The following is a 16,730-nucleotide window of genomic DNA, read 5'->3' as shown; positions in this document are numbered from 1 at the left end:
TGTAAGAAGGGGAAGGAGCAGAGGCAGAGGGACAAGCACACCCTGCGCTGAGCATAGAGCCAAATGTAGGGCTAAATCTCAGGACCCTGACATCATGACCTGAGTCGAAATCAAGAGTTGGATGCTTAACTGACTGAGCCACTCAGGTGCCCCTATTGTGACACTTTTAGACCCGTAACCTGAGGAGATGTGGTGTGACCACATTACTCAATAATAGGAGAACTGTGAGACTGAGGTAGGGTAGGGTTAATTGAAAAAAATGCTTCAAGGTTACTCTACAAGACAACTTGAACTATAATTCAATTTAGGGCTATACATGGGTATTTTGTCATATGTGATACTATTTTTTAGAATCCTTCATTTAACTCTAGTCCTTGTGTAAGCGTTATCACTGAACCAGTCCATTCACAGTTGATACTTGCTGTATCCTCTAAAATGTCCTTATGATGGACCTGATAATCCAGAGCAGTAGCCCAAGCCCAAGATCGTTTGCTCCAACAAAGATGAAGTCAGAATTTTGTAGTTCTTTTTTAGGGAAAGACACTAAGGTGAGAAAGAAATAGCCAAAGTATTAAAAATATTCAGTTCATTATATACCTGTTGAGACCTTTCTGTTGACGCAGTGTGGCAAGGTTGCAGAGATTAGTAGGAGACAAAGTAGTCCTCAAGGAGTAGCTTAGAAATTGGCTGTGTAGTTATTTTACCCCTTTTTGAATCCTTATATTCAAAAGGGACATCCATTTTCTGTTTCCCCTATGCATGAAGAAGGGCATCTTGAGTCCAGAGCAAGTAAGAATGTATAACATTCTTTATAATTTTCCTGGTATATTCTTACCAGATAAGAAGTAAATGCTTCTGTATATACTAGAGTAAGCAGTACATTAGTAATTACTTCCTGTAGCAAAATTGGTATTTCATTTCTGAAGAACAATTTTAAAGAAATAAAATATTGAATCCTATAACAATTTCCCCCTTTTCTCTAAAAACTAAAAATGAAAAGATTCAATAACTTTGGGCTTTATGGCTTTAATATTTTGTTTTTTGCTTAAAATTATTATTACCATTAATATTAGTATAAATACCATAAATATTGTTCTTGTAGGATAATTATTTTGAATCTTAGAAATTTTAGATAAATGCCTTATGTTAAGGGCAAGTAATTACTTATTTTTTTAGTAACTGCTTCCTATTTAAATATAAGGATTAAGTATTTTATTGTTTACCATGGAGATTGTAGAAACCTGGATTGATGATGTCAGTATTATTGAATTATTGAAAGGGTGTCCTTAATTTGTAGATACACTCAAGTGTTTGAAGTTAATGGTTATTAATTATAGTAAGGTTTAAATGAGATGAATAGCTTAAATCATTAGGTGATAAGTTTTCTTTTTTTTATGTAGATCAATCTATAATGGATGTTTTGAAACATAAAAGTTTTCTAGAAGAACTATTATTTTGGACTATAAAGTATGAATTCCCTCAGAAGATGGTAACTTTCTTACTCAACATGCTTCCAGATCAAGAGTATAAGGTATCTATGTTTTTTCCCTTCCTTTCTGAACTTTGCTCCTCTTTCTTTGCCTTTTCATCATGAAATTTTTTGGTTTGTTTTTAAGCTGTGTCTTATTTTATTGTAGCTTCGAGGACTGAGATAACACTAATAAAAAGCATTAGCTTCTTTTGTTGTCAAAATAGGTTTTGCACAAAAACACAGGATCATATATCTGAGGCAAAGCAGCTTTACAAAGCAGTATTCCTAAGAGTAGTCTGTCTGCATGGAACTTGGTCCAAAGAGAATGCTGGGGGACAAACAAAAACATAATTGCACAAGTAAATATGTAGTCAATTAAATTGTGGTAGGTTCTCCAAAGGAGAGGTACAAAGTGCTATGAGAATGTTTAAGGGGTCAGCTGAATTTAGATTGTGGGATTATAGGGGCATCTGGCTGGTTCAGTTGGTAGAGCTTGCTATTCTCGATCTTGGGGTGATGAGTTCAAGACCCATGTTAGGTATAGAGATTACTGAAAAAAAAAAAAAAAGTGGATTTTGAGGTTAGGTTTGAGAAAATCACAGGGTTAGTTGCTGCTGGCCATAACCGTTAAAGACAGAACAGTTATTGACCTATATACACATGTAGATAGGTGAAGACTGTAGTTCCAGTGGGTCTAGACTCTCATTTATGACCATCATGTGGTTATGGCAAAGTGACACAGCCTAGTGTATGAAAAGAAAATAAATTATGCTATCCTTCTTCTTCCCCCCCCCTTACTTTTTTTTTTGGCTGTAGTTCTCCTTATGGTTTATATAATAAAGCCTCTTTAGGAGTTACACTTTAATGAATAATGGCATTGTTTTATGTCTTTATACCTGGTTAAGAAAAGAAGAAGTGGTGTGTATGGTACATAGAGAGAGTATTTATTTACTCAGATAGTGGTCAGTTTTCCAGTCAAATAGGAGAAAACATTTCTTTTGGAGTTAATCACATTGATTCTCTTGATTTTAATTATATTAAATCCTCTGGTATGGTTTTAAGCTGAGACTTTAGATTTTGTTGTTAAAGTAGATAGCACAGAACAGATACCTACTTCGACATTAGTGAATTGATATACTTGTAACCAAAGTGAAAATTGGTATTTTTAAATCATGATATTTATAATTGTTCTAAAACTTTAATAATTTAAAATGTCTATTAAAATTTTTTAACCATCCAAGTATTTTGCTAATGTTTCAGACAAAAGAATGTGACTACCATCATCATTGAAATTACTTTTAAAATTTCTGTGGGTGTCTTCATAAGCTAATAATAGCTCTAAAATGTTAATATAATATATTGGAAAATGTGTTATAAAACTCAAAGTTAAACTAATATGTTTTTTCTTCCTATTTAAAAATTTACAGGTTGCTTTCACAAAAACGTTTGTTCAGCATTATGCTTTCATTATGAAAACACTGAAGAAAAGTCACGAGTCAGACACAATGTCTAACAGAATTGTGCATATTAGTGTTCAGTTGTTCAGCAATGAAGAGTTAGCCAGACAGGTAACAGAAGAATGTCAGCTGCTGGATATTATGGTCACTGTGCTATTATACATGATGGAAAGTTGCCTTATTAAAAGTGAGCTACAAGGTAAACTCAGAATTATTTCACTAGTTTTATTATTGGTATACTTTGTGTAACTAGTCTTAAAAACCTCCTTACATGCTTAAAATAGCTTTAAAAATATTATGAAGTGGGACGCCTGGGTGGCTCAGTGGGTTAAAGCCTCTGCCTTCGGCTCAGGTCATGATCCCAGGGTCCTGGGATCGAGCCCCGCATCGGGCTCTCTGCTCAGCAGGGAGCCTGCTTCCCTTCCTCTCTCTCTCTGCCTGCCTCTCTGCCTACTTGTGATCTCTGTCAAATAAATAAAGTCTTAAAAAAAATATTATGAAGTAATACATCTTTGTTAAAGAATTTTTTGAAAATTTTCATCAAAATTTAAAGACAAACTTTATTATTTTTAAGGCAAACTTTAAAATTACCTTTAGCTTTGTTATTCGCAAATAGCTGTTGTTAACAGTTTTGGATATTTCTTTTCTGTCTTTTTGTATGATACGAGTATATTTACAGATTCAAATAATACTTTAAAAATATACTACTATACTTTAAAAATATGCTACTATATTGTATGTGTTGAAAACATGTTTTTTAATGGTTGCAGGTATTAATGTCATATGGCTTTACCATAATTTAGCCATTTCTTTATTAGTCATGTTCCTATTTTTTTATTATACATTTGTATTATCTGCCTTTGACATTTTTATATGCCTATAGTTTTAAATTTAAAAGTTGAAATAAATCTTGCCTTTTTTTTCTTTTCCCTTAGAGAGGTCTTTAGTTTTTTTCTTTTGTGCCCACTATATGATTGATACTCCTCAAACTACTGTAATATTTCTAGGATCTCCTCCCATTCTCATTTCACTGTGGTCTTTCATCTTAACTTTACCTTTCTGTAATAATTTGTTTTATTTGAGTATTTGCTGTGTACGAGGCACTGTATTAATACCATTCATATGTTGTCTCAGTTAAGTTTTTGAACAGTTCTCTGAGATTTGTATTAGTATTATCTGTATTATTCCCACTTTAAAGATGAGTAAGTTGAGGCTTAGAGAAGTTAAGGCATTTACCATAGGTTAGACAGCTAGTAAATGACAGAGCCAAGGTCTTCTTATCTCCTGATGTCTACCCTTAACCATGACACAAGGCAGGTCAACATTGATAGTACTGTGTCTTACAAGTTGGCATATGGGGCTAAACTTTAACAACATACCTGAGATTAAATCTTAGGACCTTTCCGTTGTTTTTGGAGGAGAGATCTTGTAGTTGAGACTTGCTTTGTTTCACTGTTACCTCCTTTTGCATATCAGCTACTATTTTCTCTCTGTTTTCATGTCATTCATTCTCAGGTGATACCATAACCTGAAAATTGGTGTATGCTCAGTGCGGTATGCAGTGCTTATATATGCTAATGATAGGAGCTAAAATGATAGCTATCAGCTTTTGAGCACTCACTATGTGCTATGCTCTTTCCTCAGCACTCTGTATGATGTCATTTAACTGTCTGTGAAGTAGATACTGTTTTCATTTAACTGTCTGTGAAGTAGATACTGTTTTTTTCCATTTTATAGGTGAGGGAACTGTGACTTAGGGAGTTGAAGTCAATGATCTATGGTTTTATAGCCATAAATAGTAAGGCTAGTTGTCTGAATTAAACCTGTACTCCTGCCCACTATGTAAGTCTGTCTTCCTGTTGTAGGTATAATGGGAGCATAATACATATTTACATTAAGCAATATATCTCTTCACTTTTTTAAAGGAAAATTTAAAAGGTGCTTTATATTATAGCTCTTCTATTTTCATATAAGATGACCCTTTCTTTTGAAGATTCAGCTACATATATTACATGTATTGCTTGTCCTTTTTTGAAATGGTATCTATCATAATTCATTTGTATCAATGATATTCTTATATATCGAATTATATATTTAGAGAAAGACTTTTCCCAAAAAGAGTATTTTTAATTTATAAACTAGAAAACTTTAATTTTAAAAATTGTTTTGAATTTTTAAAGATACTATTTGAGAGAGGAAGAGAGGTGGGGCAGGACAGAGGGAGAGAGTGTCATTAGTGGACTCCATACTGAGTATAGAGCCCAACGCCAGGCTCTATCTCATGACCTTGAGATCATGACCTAAGCTGAAATCAAGAGTCAGCTACTTAACTGACTGCACCACCCAGACACCCCTAAACTAGAAAACTTTTTTTTTTTTTAAGATTTTATTTGTTTATTTGACAGACAGAGATCACAAGTACGCAGAGAGGCAGGCAGAGAGAGAGAGGAGGAAGCAGGCTCCCTGCCAAGCAGAGAGTCCGATGTGGGGCTCGATCCCAGGACCCTGGGATCATGACCTGAGCCGAAGGCAGAGGCTTAACCCACTGAGCCACCCAGGCGCCCCTTTTCTTTCTTTCTTTCTTTTTTTTTTTTTAGAAAACTTTTAAAAGTTAGAAGTATCTGCTCTTTTGGAAAGCATCTGCAGTTCTTTTTTCTTGACTAAATGGTTTTGCTGTGCTTATTAGTTACATATTGTTTGTACTTGATCTTTAAGGAAGAATGTTTGAGAAGATGTGTTTCATTCTCATATTTTTTCTGTAGCCAGATTTCCTGAAAGAGTTTGTTTGTTTCCTTGCTTTTTAGTCACTCAGTAATCGACTTCAGTCTAGTGTCCACTTCCACCATTTTGTTGCTCTCTCCGAAATTGTTTGTGACTCCACTGGTCACATGTTCTACTTTTCCCAGAATGGCTCCAAGTAATGCTATTGTTCTGACATAGTTATTCATACAATCTCCTTTACTCTCAAAAGTGTCCCATTTTATACAGTAAATTATGGGATCCCCTTTTCATGACATACATGATGGGGAAACCTGTGGCCACTCTTTGGACCTTATCTTAACTGATTTTCAGCAGCATTGCACACTGTTGATTGTTCTTTCTGTGGCCCAAAGCTCTTTTCTGCTTCTCCTGTTGATGTTGGTGTTTTTTGGCACTTTGTCCTGGTATCTTTGCTCTTCTCACTTTTCCCATATTTTCTGAAATCATACTGCAAAGTCTTATTTTTGCCTTCTGTATGTACTTGCCTTCTAATGCAGTTAGTCTATTCTGAAAATTATTACACAAATTGAATTTTCTGGAAGCTAAGTAGCTGGTGATAGTATTGCTAAGATCTTTAAGTATAAATGTATTTCTTCCAGCAGTAAATTACATTATTTCTAAGCCAAGGTCTAAAATGGTCTTTAGCTCCCATGGTGTTTTAGTCCTCTTTAAAAGTAGCATTATGTTTCATGATACATATTTACTGGCTTTCTAAAAGCACCATAAACTTTCCTGTTTTTACATCACGAGTATTAGAAAGGGCTTTAAATATTTTGAACTACCTATAACTAGCTACAGATATTACAGTAGTATCTCTGTACTTGTTTTTTTTAAAATAAATCTATCTAGCTTTTGCAGAAATTTTCATTAGACAGTATTTGAAAATTTCGTCTATACTATTAGTAAACATAGAAGTTGATACAATGAGAATTCACATGGCCACAGCAATAGCTAAAGATTAAAAGGAAAAAACCTCTAGTAATAAGCAATCACTACCTTACACTTTTACTTTGTTATATTTTCTTCTGTATGTATTACTTTGTGATTCTAAATATAGCTCTTCATATCCCTGAAATTTTACAATTTGTCTTATGAAACAATCTGTATAAAATGGAAACTTAAAACCATATGTTGCAGGGATGCCTGGGTGGCTTAGGTGGTTAAGCATCTGACTCTTGATTTCAGCTCAGGTCGTGATCTCAGGGTATGTGATCGAGCCCCATGGTGGGCTCTGCACTGGGTATGGAACCTGCTTAAGATTCTCTTTCTCTCTCCCTCTGCCCCTCTCCCCCACGCTCTCGCACACTCTCTCTCTCACAAAAAAAGCTAAAAAAAAAAAAAAAATCCAACCCAAACCCACCCTCAAACCCCCAAAAGCCATATGTTGCATAGCCATAAGAATATCTGTAGATGTACTAATCCCAGATTGTTCTGTCCTGCATATTAAACTGTTTATTGAGCTGTATTCTTTGAATGTCTGCAAGTACATCAAACACACAATGTCCACACCAAAAATTCCTTCTTATCGCTCCATCAAGCTTGCTTCTTTTCTATTATTGTGCGTGTGTGAGTGTGTATATATGTATGCGTATATGAGTACACAAGTGTGTGGTTTTGGTACCACTGTCAACCATCTATGCAGCTGCCCAACTTAAGGGGCACCTGGGTGGGTCAGTGGGTTGGAGCCTCTGCCTTCGGCTCGGGTCGTGATCTCAGGGTCCTGGGATCGAGCCCCGCATCGGGCTCTCTGCTCGGCGGGGAGCCTGCTTCCCTTCCTGCCTCTCTGCCTACTTGTGATCTCTGTCTGTCAAATAAATAAATAAAATCTTTAAAAACAAAAAACAAAAACAAAAAACCTGGGAGTCTTTTTTGACTTCTTTGTGTTCCTTGTAGATTTAATAAACATCAAGTCTGCATTTGAACCTTCTAAATATCTTTAAATAGCTGTTCTTTTCATCTTTACATCTTCATGCCACCACCATAGTTCCAGCCATTGACATCTCTAGGCCTCATACCACTAGCCATCATCATCTTCCTTTGGTCACTTTCCACACTACACTTCTGATCATGTCCCTGTCTCTCAGCCCTACCCCCCAGTGACTTGCCATCCTCTTCACATGAACTCCAAACTCCTGAAGCTGATTTTTAAGGTCCTCTGGCTTCATTTGTGCCACCTATCCCCTGCATTCTTTGTCCCAAAGATTGCATCCTTTTTTTATATTGCTTCCTCTACCTACAACACCATTTCCTCTCCCATCCCTGGTTTATTTGGCTGATCCTAATTCCTCCTTCATTCTGTAGGTCTTAGTTTAGGCATCACTTCCTAAGTTAGAGTCTTTTCCTGATTCTTATGACTTCTTGTACTTTGCTTATGATAGCCATATCACACTCTGTCTTATATTAATCTCAGTGGAGAGACTATATAAGTTTTGACTTATTTACCACTTTATTCTCAGAACTTTAAAGAATACCTGGCCCTCAGTAAGTGCTGAATAAATATTTGTTGATGAGTGAATCTCAGTTGGGGAAAAGTAGAAGTCCTAGTCACTTTATTTTACTAAAAGTTCCAAGGTGTTTTTCATAAGAACAATAGTATTTACAGCAGTGCCAGGAAAATAGTCATTTTGATTAATTTTATTCTGCCTATTAATCTGGTTTCAATTAAATAGAACAGTGATTTTCAGTGTTTAAAAAATTTTAAATTCCATCATCACTGAGCACTGTCCCATTAATATCAACTGCTTACTGATTCATGGTGGCAGTAGTTGTCTGTCAGAGATGGTTTTCTAATCTCAGGTGTATGTGGTTTGTTGAAGCCCCACTTCTTCATTCAGTTACACTCTCTCTCCTATTGAGAGGCACTAAAAGAGTGCATACTTAACTTTGTGGGTCCTTTGTAGGACCACTATTAAATTTAAGAGTTAGGTAAAATAATTTCATAGACTGAAACCTAAATTTAATGTATGGAAAATAAGAAGTACAGTAGAAGCCTCTTCACTGATGAGTTTATTTTTATTTTTAAAAATATTTTAAATTTTTAAGAAAGATACTGTTTATTTGTGAGAGAGTGAGCTCTTGAGCTCAAGAGAGAGACAGAGAGAGAGCCCACACCAGTGCAGGGGAGGGGCGAAAGGAGAGGGAGAAGCAGACTGCCCACTGAGCAAGGGACTCCATCCCAGGGCAAGACCCTGAGATCAGGGCCTGAGATGAAGGCCGATGCTTAACCCACTGAGCCACCCAGTGCCCCCACTGATGAGTTTCACAAGTAGATGGTTAGTTGAAAAAGTTGGTTAAAGTGAGTTATCATTAAAAAAATGATACATGTATTAAACAGTGCATTTTAACTTAAAATACAGAGATGCTTGTTCATTCTCTAATCTGTTAATTTTGGGCAAAGCATTTTAAAGTTTTGGTTTCCATGTCTGGAGTTCTCCCTCATCACTTCTGTAAAGCATCATCTGTGATTTCCAGTTTCAGTTTCTTTGGAGTTAAAACAAAAAATCTGTATAAAGCAATCTGATTGTAAAAATTCTAGGTTTTTATGATTTTTCTCTAAGATTTTTTAGCATTTTCTTAGACACTTTTATTTTCTCTCAAAAGCTTATGATCCAGTTTTTGTCATACCTGTCTTTATTTATATTTCATCAGTTTATGTACTTTTAATTTAAAATTTATAATAAAAAGAACAGTTAGCGTGAACAGAAACAAAAATGGACTCTGGATAAGCATATATCTTGGCTTATGTACTAGGGAGTAGGTTACTAGCTTTGTGCGTTCTGTATATTATGGGTATGTTTTATGTTTTACATTAGGAATGGGGGCTCATTTGTCCAGTGAATTAGTTAATTTGGACTAGATTAAGAGAGCTAATGCATATATGCTGTAGCTTCTAATAGTAAAGATTTGTACATACCTAATCTTTCCCCACCCACAATAATGTAATTAAACTTTGAGGATTTTTTTAAAGGCTTAAGTTTATTTATATGTGTATCTTTCATTTTTGGAATGCTGTACTTGCTAAAAAGTTATATTTACATATTTTTTGAGTAGAAGAAAGCAATTATACATCACATATAGATTTGTTTGATAAGATGGAATGAGATTAATCTAGGGATAAAATATTTTATTGATTAGAACTGAAGATACTGCATTATATTATTAAAATCAGGAAAATAATAAGGTTTTATGAATATATAGCTAGCTCAGTATCATGTAATATGTTAGACATGTGGTCATAATTATTATAATGATGTGCTTAGTGTTATGTTAATGTTTCATTTAATTTCCTTAAAATATGTGTCTTTCCCCCATTTTGTAGATGGGGAAATTGATTCAGAGTCTAAGTAACACACCATATGTCTGGCTGGAGTTTGAATTGAGATATCCCTGATTCTAATGTATATAATGTGTATCGTTGGTAAAGTTTTCGTTTTTTAAAAACTTATTTATTACTGGGCTGTGTGTGTCTGTTTTAGATGAAGAAAATAGTTTACATGTGGTAGTGAACTGTGGAGAAGCATTACTGAAGAATAACACTTATTGGCCTCTTGTCAGTGATTTTATTAATATCCTTTCTCATCAAAGTGTGGCTAAGAGATTTTTGGAGGACCATGGTTTGTTAGTTACATGGATGAACTTTGTATCTTTCTTTCAAGGTATGAATTTTACTTTTTTGTTAATTTTTTTAGTTTACAAAATGCGTAATGCAAGACAATCTAATATACTGATTAAAATATAAAAGCACATCATTCAGGTTACATGTGAAGTGTCTCATTTTAATTAATATTTGTAAGTACTTTAATCAGTTGTTCATGAAAATATATCAGAGTTATGAAAAATACCAAATTATTAAAAAGGAAACAGGAGTGTAAATCCTACACTTTAAATCATTAATCCAGAAATTTCTAATTTATTCTTCAAGAAAGATTTATAACACTTTCATAAAATTTCAAATAGTGTCAATTAAAATAGTTTTGACTTTCTTATTTAACATACTCAATTATGTTATATAAGAGACAATTCACAAAGTGTTTCTAAGAAAACCTAGTTTGTAAAAACTTCTAAAAGGACTAGATTATTTTACTTTAAATTATTTATTTATTTCTCTACATATTGTGTCACTTATGCCATTTGTGTGCACTGAGTGTTTGGTACTAGGAAGTATTTTACTTGATTTTTAATAAGAATACTTGCTTCTATTTGGCAAGATTTATATCTGCTTTAATTTTTGCAAGGTATGAACTTAAACAAGCGAGAACTAAATGAGCATGTGGAATTTGAGTCTCAGACCTACTATGCTGCCTTTGCTGCTGAACTTGAGGCCTGTGCACAGCCAATGTGGGGGCTCTTATCCCATTGTAAAGTTAGGGTATGTTGAAAATATTTTTGTTAATTTCTGTCTTTACCTTTAAAAGAGTGATTTAAGAAAAAGATTTGTGAAAACATTGATTTGTTTACTCATATATATTAATGGGCAATGTTTAATTGTGAATTCAGCTCTGTGAACACTGACCTGAGACATCAACTACTATTCTTTGGCTAGTTGGAGTTCATGATATTGTCAGATCCTTGCAGCCTTTCCTTACTGTGAATAGTCTTTGGAGCTTTAGAAGTCTCCACATTTATCTTTATTGCTTCATTTTATCCATTATCAGTTAGTTGTCTGTTGCTTCTTGTCTTTAAAGAGTGAGAATAGTTCTTAAAGTTTACATTTTTAATATTGCAAGCACAAAATTAGTATGCATTTCATACAACTTCCAGTTGTCTACCAAAGGAATCTTAAGAGTAGCATAGCGGCAACATTAATTCTTGTAATTGGGTAAGAAAATGATCATTTGTAATTGGATATACTTGTGTCTTTGTATACAAATATATATTTTACTTCTGCATTTTTAAAGTAGTGGTTTAATGGATCTCCAGAGTCCTTGGATGATCCAGAAAAATGGAATTTCCTGACCCTACTAAACTAAGAACTTGACTGAGCTTTTGCTCTATGGATCACATGAAGACCAACTGGCAGCGTGTATCCATAAGCATGCTGGACTAGATTTTATAGTGGAAATGTTTTGAAGTCTTCGATTCTTATCTTGGGTCTGCCTTTTTCTATTTATATTGCTTGGTCAACTCACTTCAAACTATTTGACAGTCTCCTTTCTCCTTGTTTTTGAGAAAGCAAAACAAAACAGAAACAGGACACTGAAGCCTGCCCTTCGCAGGGTTACTATGAGGCCCTCCTCCATATGTTCTTTAAATATATGAGTCCCTTTAATCAGATTTATATTTTCTCTCATGACTTCAGCTATTCTCCAAATGCATGTGACTTACAGCTTTGTTAGTCTAACCAGGTTCAGATTTCCAGCAGCTCTGGTTATTCATGTAGATCTCATAATAGGTACATGGATTTTCTCAAGCCACTAACTAACTTATTAAATTCATCAGCCCATACTATGTCCTTTATGTCATTTAATGGTATGTGAAATATAGTTATCTAATATAGAAACTTTCTGTCCTTGCTGTGCCAGTTTTATTCAACCTGTAATTAGATACCATGAAATTTCTCTTCTGCTCCAAAAATCCTCCCTACTACTTCTTTCCTGTCTTTTAATTTATTTCCTTATATCTTTAAAATCTGGGTTGTTAAGATGATTTAACTGGTTTTCCTGCCTCTAAATTCTTCCTACTCTGATCTGTCCCAGTACTGAAATTACCTTTCTAAGCTCTGTGCATCTTTCTCCTTTGCTTAAAAAGTCATTAAAATTCTTATCAGTCTACAGAGTAACATCTGTGTTTCCTGTAGAGACATTTAAGATCCTCCATCATTTGCCCTTAACTTTTCTCTCTCTCTCTCTCTCTTTTTTTTTTAAGATTTTATTTATTTATTTGACAGACAGAGATCACAAGTAGGCAGAGAGGCAGGCAGAGAGAGAGGAAGGGAAGCAGGCTCCCTGCCGAGAAGAGAGCTCGATCTGGGGCTTGATCCCAGGACCCTGGGATCATGACCTGAGCTGAAGGCAGAGGCTTTAACCCACTGAGCCACCCAGGCGCCCCTTAACTTGTCTCTTATAATTCATCTTCCATTTATACCCCTCTATCTTTCTCCATGTTGTCACTGGATTGAATACCATTTTTCAAGATGTGGTATCCCTCTCTTGGTATCTGTGCATTTGTTCAAACTAATCCCTTTTTGGCTTATGGTCTCTCATTCTTTCTGCTTATTCTTAGAAGAGAATCATCTTGGAAGCCTTTTTTTAGTTTAATTTAATTTTTTAATTTTTAATTTTTAAATTTTTTTCAATGTTCCAAGAAGCTTTAAGAATACATGTGCCTGGGGCGCCTGGGTGGCTCAGTGGGTTAAGGCCTCTGCCTTCAGCTCAGGTCATGATCTCAGGGTCCTGGGATCGAGCCCCGCATGGGGCTCTCTGCTCAGCAGGGAGCCTGCTTCCCTTCCTCTCTCTCTGCCTGCCTCTCTCCTTACTTGTGGTCTCTGTCTGTCAAATAAATAAATTTTGAAAAAAAAGAAATACATGTGCCTAAGCCCCATTTTCAAAGATTTTGATTTATTTGAGTGCAGAAGGACCTTGGCAGTGATTCTAACCAGAGTAAAGAACCACTAGTGTAGCTCTATAAAAATGCTATTCAGCTGATATGTAATCTGCTCATTTAAGTTCTTTCAGTCAGGTTTATGATTCTAGTTTCAGTGTTTTCACAGTACTTTGTTTAATTTCCACTGTAGCATTTATAAAAACAAAACAAAACAAAACCCTGTTATATAATATGAGGTTCATTTGTTCATTCACTAAAAAAAAATTTTGTTTAATGCTGTTCTTATGTCAGACACTATCTAGACACTATGTAGATGCTTAGGTTTTGGTGTTAAGCCAGATAGACATGGTCCTTATTTTCATGGGGCAGTCTGATGGGGAAGATAGATGTTAAGTACGTAAACACACAGATTCATTTTGTAAGTGCTCTATAGGAGAATAACAGTTTGCTCTGAGAGTAATGAGTGTGGGGGCTGATTTATCTTGTGCTCAAAAGAGAAGTCAGGACTAAGGTTATAAATTTTAGATCCTTGGTAACATAAATGGTATCTATCACCAGGCGGGTGGGATGAGATCAAGTAAGGAGAGAAGTGAACCCTGAAGAAAGAACTAACACTGCAACATCAGAGATAAGGGTGTGGAGAAAAACCAGAGGAGCACAGTATCCTATAAGCCAACAAAAGACAGTGATGGATCAGGGAAGTTGATACGATGTTAATATGAAAAGATCAGTATTTTAGGAGGATTATTTTGACAATTGTGTTTAAGATGAATTTGGATTATGAAGTTGGGTTTATGTTTATCTCTGATAATGAACTCATTGTTTCTGGGCAGTAGTTTAATTTTTAGCTTTGAAGGCCAGGATTGCAGTGTGTTATGGTTCCCTTAACCTAAGAAGTGAAGAGAATCGAGAAAGCAACCCCATTTAAGAGAATCTGAGAGAGTAGTTTCTCAGTTAAGGGAGTATTTAGTTCCTAATTAAGACATTCTCTTGATGAGCCCCCACATTCTTCCAGACGTTGTTCTTCACACTATATTCTTTGTATTATATTCTTGATTTAGTCTTCATTGTATCTCTTATAAAGTAGATAGTATCATCTCTTTCCTGCAGAAGTTAAATAACTTGCCCACGTTCACACAGCTGTTAAGTAGAAGCTGAGTTTGAAAACAAATCCATCTGATTTCAGCTCTTTCCCACTTTGCTGTAATTGTCTGTTAAAAGCAAGAATGTCTAGAGCTTTTTAGCAGTACTCTTGTTGAGTTTTAGAAATGTAAGCTAGAAGAAAGACTGTTAAAGTAAAACAGCTGTTTTGTTGTTTCTATTCTCTAATTAAAAGATATAAAACTAAAGGATTAACAATAAAAAGAACTTCACCTGGTAGCTTACTTTCTTTGTATGATTGTCCTAAATGCTGTTTGGTTCTTGAAAATGTTAAGAGCTAGTTAAATAACTGATACTATGTTGATAACAGGTTGGATAAAGGGATGGCACATTTCCAGAATCCTACTAATTTTTGCCTTCCTAACAGAACAAATAAGCTGTAAAATCTCCATCTAGTGGCAGCATTAGGTAACTGTGGCCTTGACCCTTTGGAGCACATAACTGCTTGTCACACATAGTGCCTAGACTATGACACGGAGCATTTTACAAACATTATTTCATTTGCTTCCTTCACAGTACTAGGAGGTAGGTAGTATTATGTCCATTTATGTCCATTTTTACATATGCATAAACAGACTGAAAAGGTTATAAAACTAGTAATGTGCACTGCATTTTTTTGGGTGGGTGTGTGTTAGTGGTAGGAGATGGGAGAGAGAGGATCTGGACATGATTATTAAATATACTATATTTAGGAATGGAATTAACTGGTCACCTTTTTAAAGGCTCTTGATACATGCTTTTCAGATTTTTCTACAGGAGGGTCATATCAGTTTGTATTTGTACCGAAAGGGTATTATGTTACCCTTTGCCCAAACTCTTGATAAGATGGGAGAACATTTGGTTTTAAATGTTTCTTTACCTGTGACTTATCTGCCACTTTAGTTTGGTTATGACACATTATTTATGGTAACTTAAAAGTGCCATTAAATTTTTTTTGGTAAGAAATTAGGAAACATAATGTATAAAATAATATTTTTTCAAGATAAATTTCATATAGTATAGATTAAAACAGGGTGAGACTGTTGGCAAGGAAACTAGATAAGTGATATTTGGTCTGGATGGTAGTGGACATAAGATGGACCTGCATGATAATATATATGATAGAATAATGAACAAGACAGGAGACTGAGCAGGATGAAGGAGAAGGCAGCAGTGGGAAACTTAGCTTTCTTTAAAGCACAGAATAATTATGTATATAAAGATTTTAACCTACTTGACTTTGATGTGACCTGCCCTTTTATTATACATCAAGGTCCCAAAGTGTCTTTTTTTAAAATTAATTTTAAAATTTTTAAATAAACATATAATGTATTTTTATCCCCAGGGGTACAGGTCTGTGAATCGCTAGGTTTACACATTTCACAGCACTCATCACCAAAGTGTCTTCTTTTAAAAACTTTTTTTTATAGATTTCAAATTTATACAACCTAAAAGTCTGTATTTTAACCATCTTAAAGTATTAGTTCAGTCATATGGTATATTCACAAAGCTGTACAGCTGGTACCACAAATTCCCTACTAATCACCCATCTCCTAAAGAAACCTTATACTTCCCAGTCCCAGTCTTCTCTTATTCCCTGGAAACTGCTTTTCTCCCATCTGTCTCTATGAATTTGCCTAATCTAGACATTTCATATAAGTGGAATCATACATTATGTAGCCTTTTGTGTTTGTCTTCTTTCACTTAGCATAATGTTTTCATGGTTCAACTATGTTATGGTGTGTGTCATTTCTTTTTAAAGCTGAATAGTAATCCATTGTGTAGATGTACCTCATTCTACTTGTCCATTCATGGGTTAATGCCATTTTTTAGTTACTGTGGATAATGCTGCTGTGAACATTTTGCATGTAAGTTTTTGTGTGAACAGATATTTTTAATTCTCTTGGGTATATGAGAGTAGACTTGTTTGGTCATATGGTAACTCTGTGTTTAACTTCACAGTGGCTGTACCATTTTATATTTCCACTGGCAATGTGTGAGAGTTCCAGTTTCTCCACATCTTGTCAACACTTTTTATTTTGCATTTAAAAAAAATAGAGCCTTCCTAATAGGTGTGAAGTGATAGCTTATTGTGGCTTTGATTTGCACTTTCCTAATGACTGATCATGTTGAACATCTCTTCATGTGCTTATTAGCCATTTGTAGATCTTCTTTGGAGAAATGTCTATTCAGATCCTTTGCCCATTATTATTATTTTTTTTAAAGAGAGGCTATCATGATTTATTTTGCCGTTTAACTTAATAGTTTCCTATTTCAGTGGCTTAATTTCTCCATAAAACATTCTAATTTTCTTTCATAGTACCTTTGAGTGGCACACACTTATCTTTTCATTTTAGCAA

General features: G+C 34.8%; 1 protein-coding gene across 1 annotated transcript in view; it reads left to right on the top strand.

The window, feature by feature from the left end:
• UBR3 (ubiquitin protein ligase E3 component n-recognin 3) overlaps positions 1–16,730 on the top strand; it is a gene marked incomplete at its 5' end in the record, with an annotated part of 238,879 nt that overhangs the window by 57,222 nt on the left and 164,927 nt on the right. Inside the window, 4 exon segments of the mRNA XM_080798665.1 lie at positions 1,401–1,531; positions 2,899–3,127; positions 10,164–10,343; positions 10,923–11,056. Coding sequence (XP_080654791.1) covers positions 1,401–1,531; positions 2,899–3,127; positions 10,164–10,343; positions 10,923–11,056 — 674 coding nt within the window.

The sequence above is a fragment of the Martes martes genome, assembly GCF_963455335.1.
Source record: "Martes martes genome assembly, chromosome: 3".
NCBI classification, from domain to species: Eukaryota; Metazoa; Chordata; class Mammalia; order Carnivora; family Mustelidae; genus Martes; species Martes martes.
This window is presented reverse-complemented; position numbering and strand designations above follow the sequence as displayed.